This window comes from Panulirus ornatus, chromosome 16, assembly GCF_036320965.1.
Source record: "Panulirus ornatus isolate Po-2019 chromosome 16, ASM3632096v1, whole genome shotgun sequence".
Taxonomy (NCBI): Eukaryota; Metazoa; Arthropoda; class Malacostraca; order Decapoda; family Palinuridae; genus Panulirus; species Panulirus ornatus.
Window position 1 is genome coordinate 18,263,320 of NC_092239.1, and position 20,326 is coordinate 18,283,645.

Below are 20,326 nucleotides of genomic sequence, written 5' to 3' on the forward strand. Positions count from 1 at the left end.
CTCGTTCCCTCCACCTCCGACACATATATCCTCTTGGTCAATCTTTCCTCACTCATTCTCTCCATGTGCCCAAACCATTTCAAAACACCCTCTTCTGCTCTCTCAACCACGCTCTTCTTATTTCCACACATCTCTCTTACCCTTACATTACTTACTCGATCAAACCACCTCACACCACACATTGTCCTCAAACATCTCATTTCCAGCACATCCATCCTCCTGCGCACAACTCTATCCATAGCCCACGCCTCGCAACCATACAACATTGTTGGAACCACTATTCCTTCAAACATACCCATTTTTGCTTTCCGAGATAATGTTCTCGACTTCCACACATTCTTCAAGGCTCCCATGATTTTCGCCCCCTCCCCCACCCTATGATTCACTTCCGCTTCCATGGTTCCATCCGCTGCCAGATCCACTCCCAGATATCTAAAACACTTTACTTACTCCAGTTTTTCTCCATTCAAACTTACCTCCCAATTGACTTGACCCTCAACCCTACTGTACCTAATAACCTTGCTTTTATTCACATTTACTCTTAACTTTCTTCTTTCACATACTTTACCAAACTCAGTCACCAGCTTCTGCAGTTTCTCACATGAATCAGCCACCAGCGCTGTATCATCAGCGAACAACAACTGACTCATTTCCCAAGCTCTCTCATCCACAACAGACTTCATACTTGCCCCTCTTTCCAAAACTCTTGCATTCACCTCCTGAACAACCACATCCATAAACAAATCAAACAACCATGGAGACATCACACACCCCTGCCGCAAACCTACATTCACTGAGAACCAATCACTTTCCTCTCTTCCTACACGTACACATGCCTTACATCCTCGATAAAAACTTTTCACTGCTTCTAACAACTTGCCTCCCACACCATATATTCTTAATACCTTCCACAGAGCATCTCTATCAACTCTATCATATATATATATATATATATATATATATATATATATATATATATATATATATATATATATATATATATAAATATATGTATATATATATATATATATTTTTTTTTATTATACTTTGTCGCTGTCTCCCGCGTTTGCGAGGTAGCGCAAGGAAACAGACGAAAGAAATGGCCCAACCCTCCCCATACACATGTGTATACATACGTCCACACACGCAAATATACATACCTACACAGCTTTCCATGGTTTACCCCAGACGCTTCACATGCCTTGATTCAATCCACTGATAGCACGTCAACCCCGGTATACCACATCGCTCCAATTCACTCTATTCCTTGCCCTCCTTTCACCCTCCTGCATGTTCAGGCCCCGATCACACAAAATCTTTTTCATTCCATCTTTCCACCTCCAATTTGGTCTCCCTCTTCTCCTTGTTCCCTCCACCTCCGACACATATATCCTCTTGGTCAATCTTTCCTCACTCATCCTCTCCATGTGCCCAAACCACTTCAAAACACCCTCTTCTGCTCTCTCAACCACGCTCTTTTTATTTCCACACATCTCTCTTACCCTTACGTTACTCACTCGATCAAACCACCTCACACCACACACTGTCCTCAAACATCTCATTTCCAGCACATCCATCCTCCTGCGCACAACTCTATCCATAGCCCACGCCTCGCAACCATACAACATTGCTGGAACCACTATTCCTTCAAACATACCCATTTTTGCTTTCCGAGATAATGTTCTCGACTTCCACACATTCTTCAAGGCCCCCAGAATTTTCGCCCCCTCCCCCACCCTATGATCCACTTCCGCTTCCATGGTTCCATCCGCTGCCAGATCCACTCCCAGATATCTAAAACACTTCACTTCCTCCAGTTTTTCTCCATTCAAACTCACCTCCCAATTGACTTGACCCTCAACCCTACTGTACCTAACAGCCTTGCTCTTATTCACATTTACTCTTAACTTTCTTCTTCCACACACTTTACCAAACTCAGTCACCAGCTTCTGCAGTTTCTCACATGAATCAGCCACCAGCGCTGTATCATCAGCGAACAACAACTGACTCACTTCCCAAGCTCTCTCATCCCCAACAGACTTCATACTTGCCCCTCTTTCCAAAACTCTTGCATTTACCTCCCTAACAACCCCATCCATAAACAAATTAAAGAACCATATATATATATATATATATATATATATATATATATATATATATATATATATATATATATATATTTTTTTTTTTTTTTTTTTCATACTATTCGCCATTTCCCGCATTAGCGAGGTAGCATTAAGAACAGAGGACTGGGCCTTTGAGGGAATATCCTCATATGGCCCCCTTCTCTGTTCCTTCTTTTGGAAAATTTAAAAAAAAAAAAAAAATATATATATATATATATATATATATATATATATATATATATATATATATATATATATTTATATATATATATATATATATATATATATATATATATATATATATATATATATATATATATATGTATGTATATATATATATATATATATTTATATATATATATATATATATATATATATATATATATATATATATATATATATATATATATATGTATGTATATATATATATATATATATATATATATATATATATATATATATATATATATATATATATATATATCCCTGGGGATAGTTGATTAAGAATACTTCCCACGTATTCCCTGCGTGTCGTAGAAGGCGACTAAAAGGGGAGGGAGCGGGGGGCTGGAAATCCTCCCCTCTCGGTTTTTTTTTTTTTTTTTCCAAAAGAAGGAACAGAGAATTGGGCCAGGTGAGGGTATTCCCTCAAAGGCCCAGTCCTCTGTTCTTAATGGTACGTCGCTAACGCGGGAAATGGCGAATAGTTTAAAAGAAAAGAAAAAGATATATATATATATATATATATATATATATATATATATTTTTTTTTTTTTCATACTATCCGCCATTTCCCGCGACAGCGAGGTAGCGTTAAGAACAGAGGACTGGGCCTTTGAGGAAATATCCTCACCTGGCCCTCTATATATATATATATATACACACACACACACACACACACATAAACGCCCATATACACACATATACGTACACATACATACGCATATGAAGACATTTCATACATACACATGTAAATAAATATTCATTTTTGCCTTCATCCAATCTGTCGCTACCCCGCCCCACAGGAAAACAGTATCGCTATCCCTTGCTTCAATATATATCCGTTTTTACAGTATTCAACATGGCATAGACAAAATTTTGCCCCAGTCGAAATCATGTTGTGTGGAAAAGTAAGTTTTTAAAGGAATTTTGTTTTTCCGTTCTTTTTGACTCATGGGATACGCAAATTTATCGTGTTCGGTCTGGGCGATTTTACGAAGTTCATTGATGACATGCATATGTCAACTAGAATAACAGTACCAATACTAGTTGCAGATTTATTCCAGGTATATTAATTATTGCCAACATTTTTTGATTGCTATATATGTATGTGTAGAAAAAATTGCATCATCCTTCGTATCGGATATTTGAGTTCATACTAGTTCATCTTAGTTGGACTTTTCACATTACATTTAGATATGCAAATTTATAAAACTACTGATTTTTTTTGTAATTTGTGAGCTACACAGATTCGATGGTGTCAAATTTCTTGTTTATTTTTATTTTTTTTTTGTTATATTTAGAACGCGCATGTGTCACTGGCCAGGCCAGGGACCAGCAGTCGGGACTCGGGATGTAAACAAAGACGACGGGTATAATTCAGGATCAGGATTCTGGTTTCCAGGATGGGACCATTATCCCTACTTCTCCTCTGTGCTCTCTCTGCAGTCAGATCTATTGATATTACTGGTGGTAAGATATAATTTGTAATTCTCTAATCTAGGGGCACAGTGATTTTGACATAATGAAAATATATCAGGTTATTGGCTGGTATACTTCTCTTCTACAAGCAACAATGATATATATGTTGGGTTATTTTATTTAGTGTTGATTCTTTTGACATGTATCTGTTGTTTAAAACAAGTACAGTAACAAGGAACCTAACCGTAATAAACTAATCCAAACATCCTTTCAGCAATAGCAGTAGGTATATTAGGGGTTTAAGTATATATATATATAGTTTGTCGTATCGAATCAATGTTAGGAGTATTATGGATTTTGTGTTGCTTTGGTAATGCAGTATATGGAGAGTACGATTAGAGGAATAGTTCTCGTTTAGGGGCACCACAGAAATAGCTAACCTGTTGATTGGTTGAAATGCATATTAGTATATATGATACTTTCTAGAAGTGAGTTAGACTGAGTGAGGATGATTTTGAACTTCTTTTTTTAGTATTTATGAATAGTAAATGCAGTGAAATTGCTCTGGTCAGGGAATATGTGGGATAGAAAGATATAAAGTATATACTGATATGAATCAAAAACCTCACCTAACTTGTACAAGGGGCCACACAGTACCTTGATTTCTTAATAGTAAAGTATATCAAAGATATTGCCAACATATTCCATCTGTTTTCATGGTTGCATGAGGTTGGAGAGATAAATACATAAAAAAAAATTAACGCTCAGTCATCAAACAAACTTCTCATCAGAAGAATGCAAATGACGTCACTCATCATTTTTCCAGGTAAAAAGAAAAGCAAAATGAATGTGGTTACTTGGCAATCTTGATCAAGATATCATTGGTTCTGTTGATTTTCAAATTTGTTGATCCTTATTTTTGCCTAGAATTATTCCTGATTATAGTAGTCCACCCCATTTTCATTTCCTTTTACCATAAGGTAAGGAACAGTGCTCCAAATCATATTCTCCATTGGTAGTTTTCTAAAATAGCTTTGCATTGCTTCCTGTCTATTTAACTGTGTCTCTAATGCCCATTCCCTCTGGGACCCCCATCAAGGGGGTGGCCTCAACAAAAGAGTGTCTGCTTATCCCTCTCCCTATATGCCTTCCTCTACATCAGTGTTGTCCAGACCTTTTTGCCTGTTGTACTCCTTGTTACATTCTTCTACCATTTAGTACCTCCATGACTGATTAAACTCAATATTTGGAAGGACAATTCAAATTATACTAAAAGATTGCATGATTTGAGTGCTGGACAATGGATTATTATTCAGTATATTAAAGGAAAAAGACTAATGAAATGATTCCTTGAAAATTACTTACAACTTAATATGAAATGTGGGGTTGATGTTCACTGATGATTTTTGTCATTCTGGGTGATAGAGAGGCTGCTGCAGTGATCAGACTTTGTTCCAGGTTTACATTATTTTGTTTTTCTGTTTTGACTTGACAAAGCTCATCTCAGAGAAAGATTCTTTACAAAGGTAGGTACTCTCAAAGGGCAGAAGGTTTTCTAAAGCTGCCTTTTCTTGGTGAGGGTGCTCCTTTTAAACACAGCTCCAAAAATGTGTGAGGGTTGAGCTTTCAAATACTGTATCAGTTTGAGGCCATGATCTGAACACACTTCTAACAAGGCTTCCTGAAGGTAAATAGGAAGCCTCTACATGATATTTTCAGATAGGAGGAATAGATTTCTAACCCACTGCAGCTAACCCTCTGCAGCTGTACAGATCTCTTCTATGTCAGGAAAGTAAGATTCAAAAGCACAGACAAGTTTGGTTAAAATTTCCACAGTAATTGGTTTCACAGTCTCTTTCTCATCATTGTTACTGGAAAATAAGCATCTGACAGAGGAAAGTATGTAAAATCTCCCACTGAGCATATCTCCTGCCACAACTCTATTTCTTTTGAAGATCGCCAACTTCACATAAGTTGAGAATGTTTATATCATTACCTTGCAGAGACAAATTTAACTCAGTCAGTTTGCTAAATATGTCTGCAAGATATGCCAGTTGTGCAAGCCAAGCAGTGTTTTCAAAAATTGTGGCAAAAGGAGAGCCACATTCTGATAAAAAGGAGCCCATCTCACCTCACAACTTGGACAACCTTGTGAGCACCCTCCCTGTCAACAGCCAGTGCACTTCTGTGTACTGTAATACCTCTGTGTGCTCACACCCAGTCTGTGAAACAGGTGAGCATTAAATGGCCTTGACTATATAAAGTTGATTACTTTGATGCCATCATTCAATATCCCATTCAACTCTGAGATCATTTTTTTAGTTGCTAATAATTCTCTGTGAATGATGGAGTGAGTCCACCCGGCATCAGAATTTTCCTTCTCTATCCATGCAACGAGGCCCTTTACTTTCCTAGTCATGGATGTAGTAGCGCCTGTCTGTGCACTAATGCAAGATTTCCGACTAAGCCTGTCCACTGACATCAGTCAGTTCGTCAAGTTGAAGTGAAAAGACTGGCAGGTTTTCAGTGTCTTCACAACTTGATCAGTAATATCTGTACTCATTTCATTTACCCTTTGAGAAACAGTTTGGTGTGACAAAGGAACAGCCTTTAGTTGGTCAGCTGCCTTTTTATCCAGCATTTTTTCAGCCATCACAACTGCTGTTGGCAATATCAGTTCTTCAGCTTTAGCAACTAATAAGTTACAGATAAAGATGCTTCCAGAACTTTGCTTGATGTTGTGGAGGCTTTCTTAATTGTTGTCTAGGAACATGTAAAATCAGAAAGTTTTCTTATATGAAACTACCGGTTTTGTGTTAAGGTGACAGAGGTGAGCTGGTCTCATACTACTGCTGGCCAACTTCTCTTTACAAAAGAAGCACAAAGCTTTCAGAGGATCAGAATTCACAGAAGTAAATCCAAAAAGCCCATGATCTTCGTTGTATTGCCGATATTTAGGTAGGTCTGATTCTTTTTCTTCACAGTTGCTTGATTTCCTTCACTTGCATTGCTGCTTTGGCTGCTACAGCTATCACATTTTGACCATCTATCCATAAAGAAATAATTGTCTGTAAGCTTACATGTGAATTTGAAAAAGAGATGTTCTCACTTTCACTCCTAAAATGAAACTGAGCGAGAGTGACTCGAGCGAGGAGTTCAGCAGTGTTCACACTTTCACTCCTAAGATGAAACTGAGCTAGATTGACTCGAGCGAGGAGTTCAGCATTGTTTCTGTCTCCTGTCCCATTTCCTCTACCTTCCCCATACTCCCATCTCCTCTCAGTTTCTTCCTTGTTCTTTTTAATTCATACCCTGTTCTCATGACATTCACTTAAGTTGGAAACTGCGTATATGTTGTGGTTATTCAATTATTCTATATTCTTTAACAATCACCCATGCACACATACACATGCTCAGTAAAGTTACTGATCCAAGATGCCATATGACGTATATGTGATACAGTCTAAAAAAGGATTTTTTTTTCTCTATCATCTCATGTACCCCTTTGGATAATGGTGCATACCTCCAGGGGTACATGTACCAAATTTTGGACAACACTGCTTAACGTGCACCATTCCATGCATTTCTTCCTCCATTTCTCCCCCTCCAGTACTCTTTCACTCTATTTCCCCATGTCGCAGGTGGTCTTCCACTCTACCAACCCCTTTAATTGTATTGTCATTCACTCTTCTTGTAAACTTACAGTTTGCATACTTCCCACATGCCCAAACTACCTCAAAGTATTACGTTTCACCCTTTCTACCACTCCACGATTCATTCCCTTTGCATTCCCTGCTATACAAAATCTCTCAAACATCCTCTTATTTCTTCAATAGTCCATCAAGTCATAACATATCCTCCTTTCAAATTGCTCATTTCCACATTCTAGAGTCTTGACCTCTGTGACTCATCACATGTCCATGTTTTGGCTGCATAGGTCAGGTTTGGTATGACTTTGCTGTCCCTTAATCCTTTCCTCACTTCCATACAAGCACCTCTACTCTTCATTATTCTATTAAGGGAGCCAAAAAAATGGCTCTTCTACCCTGTACTGCTCTGTCCTTTACCTTTCCTTCTGTATCACCAAACTTACCCAAGGTTGTTCCTGCATACTGATATTGTGTCAGCTCTTCCAACTTTTCTCTTCCATATCAGTAACACAGTTTATTACACTCTCTTTCACTCTGTAGGGTCAAATTCTATGGATTCACTTTGCTACCCTGCAAACACCATTAGTTCATTTTTACTTGCAATTACATTCAATCATCTATGCTTACACATCTTAAAACATGCTTGCAGCTTTCTGCAACTCCTCTTTACTTTTAGCAAACAACACAGTATCTACAAACAGACATGGCACTAGCCACCATACCTCACCACCATGCTCCATCTCTGCACCCTCTTTCCCTGGTTTTGCTTTCACCTCTCTTGTCACTCCATCCATATGTATTTTAAAAAGCCATGATGACATTATACAGCCCCCCCCCTTCACACACACACACACACACACACACACACACATGTGTACTAAAACTATCCCTCAACTCTCCATTCACTTTTACACATGCATTTGATACTCTATAGCAGGCTTTCACACCATCCCCTACCCCATATATCCTTAACACATCCCATAAAGCATTCCACTTGACTGTCATACACTTTCACCAGATCCATTAAAACTGCATATAGGTTCTTACCTTTTGCTATATATACTTTTCCACTGTCATTTTAAAATAAAAAAATCTGACCCACACCTCCCCTATCTTTCCTAAAACGCCCTTGCTACTCACTTATTCTGCATTCAGTCACTTCTATCACTGTGACCACACTCTTGTATACACTTTTCCTGTTACACCTAATGAACTTATATCCTTATCATCTTTTACTTTGGATAAAGGAACAGTCATAGCTATCAATCAATCCTCAGGCACAACCTTCTGTCTCCATGCTAAATTACCTATCAAATGCATCCACTCTGTCACACTTTCTCCTCCTTACTTCAACATTTCAGCTGTAATCCGCATCCACTCCAGGTGCCTTTCCTATCTTTGACTTCATTATTGCCCATTTTACCTCCTTTCTTCCTGTAGGCCCCTGCACTTGTATCCTTTTCCTTCCATCCTCCATACCCATGCTTGTAACAACTGCTGCTTCACTTTCTCCCACATTCATCATGTCTTCAAAATACTCTTTCCATTCCATCTTCCTTTCACTTCCTCCTTTTGATTCAGCAGCTCCCCTTCCTTACTTCCCACATTAACATTGCCACTGTTACATCCACCTCTTTCCTTTTTTCCCTCTAGCAGTGCCGCTGTTACATCCACCTCTTTCCTTTTTCACCTCTAGCAGTACATTTTCTTATTTTTCTTAAACTTTTCACCCAAATTTCTTCCAGAATCTTCATCTACTCTTTCTTTGCTTTCCTTTATCAGCTTCTTAACATTCTGCCTATATATTCTATATTCTTCCCACCTCATTTGCTGGACATCCAGAGGTACATTCCTTTCGAGCAGTCTACCACATGCCCTTTTCTACTTTGCCATAGCATTTTCAATCTCAACTGTCCACCATACATTTTCCTTTTAATTCTTGTATCTAACAGCCTAGTAACCAACTACTAGTTCTACAACCTTAAGCAGTCTCTTTAAACATTTCAGATGTCTCACACATGACAGCATCTCCACATTTATTGCACTTCCATGTAAACTTTTGATTTACCTTCTTTTATATTCCTCCTTGTGTTCTCTCTGATTCATCTTGCTTGCCAGCATTTTTATCTCTCCCTTCTTTACTCCATGCATTAACTTCTTGATCCTCATCTAAAGAACCACAAAATATTCAGTCTGCAAAGAATCCTCTCACAGCACAGCCTTCATCAGCCTTTCATCCATTGCCACATAGCTTTTGTTCTTCTTTTCCATTATTTTTCATTCGTGTTTATCTGTGGATTATCCTGTGCTGAAGAATGGTGTTAACACTGAATAAACCCTTCTGATCACAGACATCCACAAGATAACTTCTATTCTCATTTACTCTAGGCACTCGTCATTTGCATTCATCACATCCCACCTTCACATTCATATTAACCATTACAACCCCCTTTCTCACCTCAAAACCATTTCTACAGTCATTCACATTTCTCCAAAAATGCATAATTTTATCCTTATCTTGCACAGTCTTCATAATCACAGGTGTATATATACATACCCATGCATACATCACAATTCCAATCTTTCCTTTCACCCACACTTTTCTTGATCCATTCCATCCATGCTCTGTAACACCTCATACTCTCAGTGTGATAGCACAATTGCACATCCTTCCCCCCTCTTACTGGATAACTTTTATTCTTTCCCATCCATACCACCACTCCTTCCATGCTCCCCCACAACTTGCATTCATCATTTCCATTTTCACTCTGTACACCCAATCTAGGGATATGGGTTTCCCCAGTCATGAGCACATCCAAACTATAACTTACAAGTTTTTTCACAGGCTCCATCCTTTTACTCTCGCCTGTCATCACATTTACATTCAGAGCCATCAGCCACTCATTCATTTTATTCCCTGGCATAACTGGTAGACTCTAATGCTGCTGCTTAACCTTTTGTGACACACTTGACAGGCCACAGCCAGAGGGCAACTCCAGTGCAGTTTTTCCCAGAGTCAGCAAGACCCTCAAATTGTTTGAAAAATGATTACCTCAGCACACCACAAGTGCTTGTGTGAAAAAAATGCCCTGATGGAGTTGGACAATGCCTTCCCCTGTTGTTCCACCCTACAGGTATGGATAACGAGGTCACCATGACACGACAGTGAGAGACTTGGATACTCTAGAGCAGTGTTGTTCAAACTGGGGTATGTGTACTCCTGGGGGTATGTTGCACTGTTCAAAAGGGTGTGTTGGAAGATAATGATTATTTTTCCCAAACTGTATTTCATATGTCATATGGCATCTTGTATTGGTAACTTTACTGTATATGCATGTGTTCAGGGGTGATTGTTTAAAGATATAGAATAAATGAATAACCATAATGCTTACTCAGTTTCCAACTTAAGTGAATGACAGGGGAACATAGTAAGAATTGAAATAAATGAGAGAGAAATTGAGGGGAGATGAGATTAGGGGGGAAGGAGAGGAAATGGGACAGGATGCATACAAGAACAGTGCTGAACTCCAAGCTCAAGTTACTCAGTTTCATCTTAGGAATGAAAGTGTAAACATTTCTTTTTCAAATTCACTTGTAAGCTTACAGACAGTTATTTCTTTAAGAGCAAGAAATATGTATAGATGGTTAAAATGTGATAATTGTAGCAGCCACAGCAGCAATGTAAGTGAAGGAAATAAAGCAGCTGTGAAGTAAAAGAAAACAGACCTACTTAAATATCGGCAGTGCAAGGAAGATTATGTGCTTTTTGGATTTTACGAATTCTGATCCTCCACAAGCTTTGTGCTTCTTTTATAGGTAAAGGTTGGCCAACAGTAGTATGAAACCAGCTCACCTCCAACGTCACCTTAACACAAAACATAAGTGCCATGTTGGCAAACTGGTGGAGTTTTTTTTAAAAGAAAAGTTTCTGACTTTAAGTGTTCCCAGACAACAATTAAGAAAGCCTCCACAACATCAAGCAAAACCTTGGAAGCATCTTAAGCTGTATCTTTATCAGTTGCTGAAGCTAAAAAGCCATTTGATATAGCTGAAGAACTGATATTGCCAGCTCCAGTTGTGATGGTTGAAAAGAAAAGCTTTTCCTTTGTCACACCAAACTGTTTCTTGAAGGGTAAATGAAATGAGTACTGATGTTATTGGTCAAGTTGTGAATAAGCTGAAAACAAGCCAGTCTTTTCACTTCAACCTGATGAACTGACTGACGTCAGTGGACAGGCTCTACTTGTCTTATTTGTGAGATATGGTGATGGAGATGATATAAATGAATATGTGCTTTTTTGTAAAAGAATAGAACACACAACTGTGGAAGCTATTGTCATTGTCATTAATCATTTCTCTGAACAAGGGCTTAACTGGAAATCTTGCATTACTGTGTGTACAGACGTTGCTGCATCCATGACCCGGAGAGTGAAGGGACTCACTGAATGGATTTAGAAGGAAAATCCTGATGTGGAGTAGATTCATTGCATCATTCACAGAGAAACAATAGCATCCCAAAAAAAGTGTTCAGAGTTGCATGTTATTGAATGATGGCACCAAAGCAATCAACTCTCTAAAGTCAAGGCCGCTTGTTGTTTGCTTGTTTCACAGAGTGTGCGAAAGCATAGGGTCTGAGCACACAGAGCTATTTCTGCACACAGAAGTGAGCTGGCTGTTAACAGGAAGGGTATTCACCAGGTTGTTTGAGTTGCGAGATGAGGTAGGCTCCTTTTCATCAGAACATGGATCTCTTTTTTGCCACATTTCTATAAAACACTACTTGGCTTGCACAACTGGCATGTCTTGCAGATGTAGTTAGCAAACTGAGTGAGTTAAATTTGTCTCTGCAGGGCATTGATACGAACATTCTCAACTTGTATGATAAAGTTGGTGGTTTTCAAAAGGAAACAGAGTTGTGGTAGGAAATATGCCCAGTGGGAGATTTTATGTGTTTTCCTCTGTCAGATGCTTATTTTTTCAGGAATAGTGATGAGAAAGACTGTGAAACCAGTTATTGTAGAACATTTGACCAACCATATCTGTTCTTTTAAATCTTACTTTCTTGACATGTATGGATTGGGTTAGAAATCCATTTCTCTTGTCTGAAAATGATATGAAGAAGCTTCCTATTTGCCAAAAGGAAGCACTGTTAGAAGTGTGTTTGGACCTTGTTCTCGAACTGATACTGTGTTTGAAAGCTCAACCCTCACTCGGTTTTGGAGTTGAGTAGAAAAGGAGCACCCTCACCTAGGAAAGAAGGCTTTGAAAAACCTTCTGCCCTTTGGATCTACCTACATTTGTGAAGGATCTTTCTCTGCAATGGGTGTTATCAATTCAAAACAGAGAAACAAACTAAATGTAATCCTGGAACAAAGCCTGATCGCTGCAGTAGCCTCTCTATTGCCCAGAGTAGCAAAGGTTATCAGTGACCATCAACCCCACATTTCACATTGAGTTGTAAGTAATTTTCAACCATTTTTATGTTATTTTGTTAGTCTTTTTCCTTTAGCATACTGAATGATGATTTATTGTCCAGCACTTAAATTATGCAAACTTTTGATATAATTTGCATTGTCCTTCCAAATATTGAGTTGAATCACTCATGGGGGTACTTAATGGTAAAATGTAACAAGGAGTACAATAGGTAAAAATGGTTGGACAACACTGCTCTTGAGCAGTGTAGCAGTGTTGTCCAAAATAGGGTTCATGTATCCCTGGGGGTATGCAGCATTGCTCAAAGGGGTATGTGAGGAGACAATGAATTTTTTTTTTTTTTTTTCAAACTGTATCACATATAGGTCATATGGCATCTTGGATCAGTAGCTTTACTGAGAATATATGTGTTCATGGGGATCCTGTAAAAAATATAGGATGAATGAATAACCACAATATTTAGTTTCCAACTTAAGTGAATGATAGGAAAACAGAATAGAAAGTAAAATGAATGAGCAAGAAATTGAGGGGAGATGGGAGTAGGGGGGAAGGAAAGGAAATGGGACAGGACATGTATGGGAACAGTGCTGAACTCCTTGCTTGAGTCACTCTTGCTTAGTTTTGTCTTGGAAGTGAAAGTGTAAACATTTCTTTTTCAAATTCACATATACGCATACAGACACAGTTATTTCTATAACGAAAAGAAATATGGATGGATGGTTAAAACATAATAGCTGTAGCAGCTGCAGCAGCAATGCAAGTGAAGGAAATCAAGCAACTGTGAAGAAAAAGAAAACAGACCTACCTAAATATTGGCAGTACAGGGAAGATTACATGCTTTTTGGATTTACTTCTACGAATTAAGATCCTCCAGAAACTTTGTGCTTCTTTTGTGAGAGGTTGGTAAACAATACTTTGAAACCATCTCACCTCCAACTTCACCTTAACACAAAACATCAGTGTCATGTTGGCCATCTGGCATTTTTTTTTTTTTATATAACTTTCTGATCATAAGTGTTCTCAGACATGACTTAAGAAAGCCTCCACAACATCAAGCAAAGTTCTGAAAGCATCTTTAGTTGTATCTTTATTAGTTGCTAAGGCTTTTAAGCCATTTAATATAGCTGAAGAACTGATATTGCAAGCTGCTGTGGGGAAGGCTGAAAGAATGCTCAATAAAAAAGCGGCTGACTAACTAAGGCTTTTCTTTTGTCACACCAAACTGTTTCTTGAAGGGTAAATGAAATGAGTACAGGTATCATTGATCAAGTTGTAAATAGGTTGAAGACGAGTCAGTCTTTTTTACTTCAACTTGACAAATTGACTGACATTTGTGGATAGGCTCAAATTGTCTCATTTGTGAGATAGATTGATGGAGATGATATGGATGAACATGTACTTTTTTGCAAAAAATAGAACGTAGAGTGATGGAGATGATATAGATGAACATGTACTTTTTTGAAAAAAAAATAGAACATGCAACTGGGGAAGCTATTTTCAGTGTCATTGATCAGTTCCTATCTGAATGCTGCTCCATCCATGACTGGGAAGGTGAAGGGACTTGTTGCATGGATTAAGAAGGAAAATCTTGATATGGGGTGGACTCATTGCATCATTTATAGAGAACCATTAGCATCCAAAAAACTGAGTTCAGAGTTGCATGTGATATTGAATGATGGCATCAAAGTAATCAACTTTATAAACTCAAGGTCACTTAATGCTTGCCTGTTTCACAGACTGTGAAAACATAGGGTCTGAGCACAGAGAGGTATTACTGCACACAGAAGTGTGCTGATCCATATTCACATTGAATGTCCTTACCAACCAATCTACAGCACAGTCACCTCTTAATAAATTCAACTGCAATGCCATCCATACCCACTGCCTTGCAAAGCTTTCACAACCTCTTCTTTCTTCACCAAACCACTCTCCCTGATTTCTCATTTTGCACACCACTCCGACCAGAACACCCTGCATGTGCCACTCTATCATCAGACCCATTTATCAAACCTTCAAAATACTCACTCCATCTTACTTCATCACTACTTGTAATCACTACCATGCCCCCTTCGCCAGTGTTCCCATTTTTTCTCTTGTCTAATCCATGTTATTTACCTCCTTCCAAAACATATTTTTATTCTCCCTAAAGTTTAATGATACTCTCTCAACCCAACTCTCATTTGCCCTCTTTTCTAACCCTTGCACCTTCTTCTTGACCTCCTGCCAGTTCCTCTTATACATTTCCCAGTCATTTGCACTCCTTCCTTGTAAGAATTGTCCATCTCACCTTTCTCATGCCACATGCATTTTTCACATGCCATCACTGCTTCCCTAAATTCATCCCATTCCTCACTCACTTCCCTCATGTCATTGCTCTCACCTTTTGCCATTCTACACTCAATCTCTCCTTGTACTTCCACACACAAGTCTCCTTTCCAAGCTCACTTACTATCACCGCTCTCTTCTCCCCAACATGCTCTTTTCTTTTTGTAAACCTCTACAAATCTTCACCTTTGCCTCCACATGATAGTGATCAGACATCCCACCAGCTGCCCCTCTCAGCTTATTAAGATCCAAAAGTCTCTCTTTTCCATGCCTATCAATTAATACATAATTTAATAATGCCCTTTGACCATCTTTCCCGCTCACATATGTATACTTGTGCATATCTCTCCTTTTAAACCAGGTATTCCTAATCACCAGTTTTTTCAGGACACAAATCCACAAGCTCTTCACCATTTCAGTTCACAATACTGAATACCCCATGTACAACAGTTATACCCTCATTTGCCATTATTATTATTATTATAATTTGTATATATTCTTTATTATACTTGATTGCTGTTTTCTGCGTCAGCGAGGTAGCGCCAGGAAACAGATGAAGAATGGCCCATCCACTCTTACACACACACACACACACACACACACACACACACACACACACACACACACACACCCTCACCCTCCCTGCCCCACAGGAAATAGCATTGCTACCCCCTGCTTCAATGTGGTAGCACCAGGAAAACAGACAAAAAATGCCACATTCGTTCACACTCAGTCTCTAGTTGTCGTGTAATGCACCGAAACCACAGCTCCCTATCCACATTCAGGCCCCACAGACGTTTCCATGATTTACTCCAGACGTTTCACATGCCCTGGTTCAGTCCATTGACAGCACGTCAGTCCCGGTATACCACGTCTTTTCAGTTCATTCTTTTCTTGCACACCTCTCACCCTCCGTGTCATCAGGCCCCGATTGCTCACAGTGTTTTTCACTCCATCCTTCCACCTCATATTTGTTCTCCCTCTTCTCCTTGTTCCCTCTACCTCTGACATATGTATCCTCTTTTTCAGTCTTTCTTCTTTCATTCTCTCCATATATCTAAACCCTCACCCTCATATGCTCTCTCAACCACATTCTTTTTATTTTCACACATTTCTCTTATCCTTTCGTTACTTACCTGATCAAACCACCTCACACCACATAATGTCCTCAAACACTTCATTTCCAACACATCTACCCTCCACTGTACAACCCTATATATAGTCCATGCCTCTCAACCATGTAACGTTGTTGGAACTACTATTCCTTCAAACATACCCATTTTTGTTCTCTGAAACAATGTTCTCTCCTTCCACACTTTCTTCATCGCTCCCGGAACCTTCGCCCCTTCCCCCACCCTATGACTCACTTCTTCTTCCATGTTTCCATTGACTGCTGAGTCCACTCTCAGTTATCTGAAACACTTCACTTCCTCCAAATTTTCTCCAATCTAACTTATATCCCAGTTAACTTGTCCTTCAGCCCTACTGAACCTAATAACCTTACTCTTACTCACATTTACTCTCAACTTTCTCCTTTCATACTCTTTTCCAAACTCAGTCACCTACTTCTATTGTTTATCTCTCAAATTAGTCACTAGAGCTGTATCATTGGTGAACGACAACTGATTCCCTTCCCAAGCCTTCGCATCCCCAACGGACTGCATACTTGCCCCACTCTCTAAAACTCTTGCATTTACCTCCCTAACCACCCCATCCATAAACAAATTAAATGACCATGGGGACGTCACACATCCGTGCCGTAGATCGACACTCACTGAGAACCAATTACTCTCCTCTCTTCCTACTATTACACATGCCATTCATTCTTGGTAAAAACTTTTCACTGCTTCTAGCAACTTACCTCCCCACCATATACTCTTCAGACCTTCCACAAAGCATCTCTAACAACCCTGTCATATGCCTTCTTGAGATCCATAAGTGCTATATACAAATCCATCTGTTTTCCTAAGTATTTCTCACACACATTCGTCAAAGCAAACACCTGATCCACACATCCTCTACCACTTCTGAAACGGCACTACTCTTCCCCCATCTGATGCTCTGTGCATGCCGCCACCCTCTCAATCAATGCCCTCACATGTAATTTTGCAGGAATACTCAGCAACCTTATGCCTCTGTAGTTTGAACACATCTTTATCCCCTTTGCCTTTGTACAATGGCACTATGCATGCGTTCTGCCAATCTTCAGGCACTTCACCATGATACATACATACATTGAATATCCTTACCAACCAATTAACAATACAGTCACCCCCTTTCTTAATGAATTCTACTGTAAAACCTGCTAAACCTGCCACCTTGCCGGATTTGATCTTCTGCAATGCTTTCATTACCTCTTCTCTCTTAACCAAACCATTCTCCCTGACCCACTCACTTTGCACACCACCCCTGACCAAAATACCCTATATCTGCCACTCTGTCATCAACCGCATTCAGCATACCTTCAAAGTACTCGCTTCATCTCCTTCTCTCTTCATTACTACCTATTATTACCTCCCCACTTGCCCCTTCGCCGATGCTCCTATTTGTTCTCTTCTCTTACACATGTTATTTGCCTCCTTCCAAAACATTTTTTTATTCTCCCTAAAGTTTAATGATACTCTTTCACCCCAACTCTCATTTGCCTTCTTTTTCAACCCTTGCATATTTTTCTTGACCTGCAGCTTTCTTTTAAACATCTCTCAATTATTTGCACTCCTTCTTTGCAAGTAGTGTCCAAGCGCCTGTCTTTTTTCTTTCACTAACAATTTTACTTCTTCATTTCGCCACTCTTTACCCTTTTTAATCCGCCCACCTCTTACCTTTCTCACGTCACATGCATCTTTTGCACATGCCATCACTGCCTCCCTAAATACATCCCATTCTTCACCCACTCCTCTCACGTCATTTGCTCTCCCCTTTTGCCATTCTACACTCAGTCTCTCCTGGTACTTCTTCACACAAGTCTCCTTTCCAAGCTAACTTACTCTCTCACTCTCTTCTCCCCAACATTTTCTCTTTGAAAACTTCTACAGTCTTCACCTTTTCCTCCAGAAGATAGTGATCAAGCATCCCTCCAGCTGCCCCTCTCAGAACATTAGCATCCAAAAGTCTCTCTTTTTCATGCTTATCAGTTAATAAATAATTCAATAATGCCCTTTGACCATCTCTCCTACTCACATTTTATCTTTTCTTTTTCTTTCAAACTATTCGCCATTTCCCATGTTAGCGAGGTAGCGTTAAGAACAGAGGACTGGGCCTTTGAGGGAACATCCTCACCTGGCCCCCTTCTCTGTTCCTTCTTTTGGAAAAAAAGAAAAAAAATTGATGAGGGGAGGATTTCCAGCCCCCCGCTCTCTCCCCTTTTAGTCACCTTCTACAACACGCTTTGTCGCTGTCTCCCGCGTTTGCGAGGTAGCGCAAGGAAACAGACGAAAGAAATGGCCCAACCCACCCCCATACACATGTATATACATACGTCCCCACACGCAAATATACATACCTACACAGCTTTCCATGGTTTACCCCAGACGCTTCACATGCCTTGATTCAATCCACTGACAGCACGTCAACCCCGGTATACCACATCGCTCCAATTCACTCTATTCCTTGCCCTCCTTTCACCCTCCTGCATGTTCAGGCCCCAATCACACAAAATCTTTTTTACTCCATCTTTCCACCTCCAATTTGGTCTCCCTCTTCTCCTCGTTCCCTCCACCTCCGACACATATATCCTCTTGGTCAATCTTTCCTCACTCATTCTCTCCATGTGCCCAAACCATTTCAAAACACCCTCTTCTGCTCTCTCAACCACGCTCTTTTTATTTCCACACATCTCTCTTACCCTTACGTTACTTACTCGATCAAACCACCTCACACCACACATTGTCCTCAAACATCTCATTTCCAGCACATCCATCCTCCTGCGCACAACTCTATCCATAGCCCACGCCTCGCAACCATACAACATTGTTGGAACCACTATTCCTTCAAACATACCCATCTTTGCTTTCCGAGATAATGTTCTCGACTTCCACACATTCTTCAAGGCTCCCAGAATTTTCGCCCCCTCCCCCACCCTATGATCCACTTCCGCTTCCATGGTTCCATCCGCTGCCAGATCCACTCCCAGATATCTTATGTATATCTCCCTTTTTATACCAGGTATTCCCAGTCACCAGTATTTTTTCAGCATGCAAATCCACAAGCTCTTCACCATTTCTATTATTATTATTATTATTATTATTATTATTATTATTATTATTATAGTTATTGTTATTATTATTGTTATTATGATTAGTATTATTATTAATATTCATTATTCATTTATATTTATCATACTTTGTCGCTGTCTCCTGTGTTAGGGAGGTAGTGCAATGAAACAGACGAAAGAATGGCCCAACCCACCCACATACACATATACATACATACACGCCCACACACGCACATACACATACCTATACATTTCAATGTATACATACATATACATACACAGACGTATACATATGTACTTTTTTTTTCATACTATTCGCCATTTCCCGCGATAGCGAGGTAGCATTAAGAACAGAGGACTGGGCCTTTGAGGGAATATCCTCACCTGGCCCTCTTCTCTGTTCATTCTTTTGGAAAATTAAAAAAAAAAAACGAGAGGGGAGGATTTCCAGCCCCCCGTTCCCTTCCCTTTTAGTCGCCTTCTACGACACGCAGGGAATACGTGGGAAGTATTCTTTCTCCCCTATCCCCAGGGAGTATATTTTTTTTTCTTTTTTTTTCCCGCTGTCTCCCGCGTTTGTGAGGTAGCGCAAGGAAACAGACGAAAGAAATGGCCCAACCCACCCCCATACACATGTATATACATACGTCCACACAAGCAAATATACATACCTACACAGCTTTCCATGGTTTACCCCAGACGCTTCACATGCCTTGATTCAATCCACTGACAGCACGTCAACCCCGGCATACCACATCGCTCCAATTCACTCTATTCCTTGCCCTCCTTTCACCCTCCTGCATGTTCAGGCCCCAATCACACAAAATCTTTTTCACTCCATCTTTCCACCTCCAATTTGGTCTCCCTCTTCTCCTCGTTCCCTCCACCTCCGACACATATATTCTCTTGGTCAATCTTTCCTCACTCATTCTCTCCAT

The 20,326-nt window shown here is 39.6% G+C and overlaps 1 protein-coding gene across 2 annotated transcripts in view; it reads left to right on the forward strand.

Moving 5' to 3' along the window:
- Positions 1-3,683: 3,683 nt before the first annotated feature.
- The window catches only part of Tace (ADAM 17-like protease Tace), a 147,239-nt gene continuing 130,596 nt past the window's right edge, over positions 3,684-20,326 (forward strand). For both annotated transcript variants that reach the window (XM_071671389.1, XM_071671388.1), the window contains exon 1: positions 3,684-3,818. In XM_071671389.1, coding sequence (XP_071527490.1) covers positions 3,752-3,818 — 67 coding nt within the window. In that variant the 5' untranslated portion in view covers positions 3,684-3,751. The remainder of the gene's footprint in view (positions 3,819-20,326) is intronic.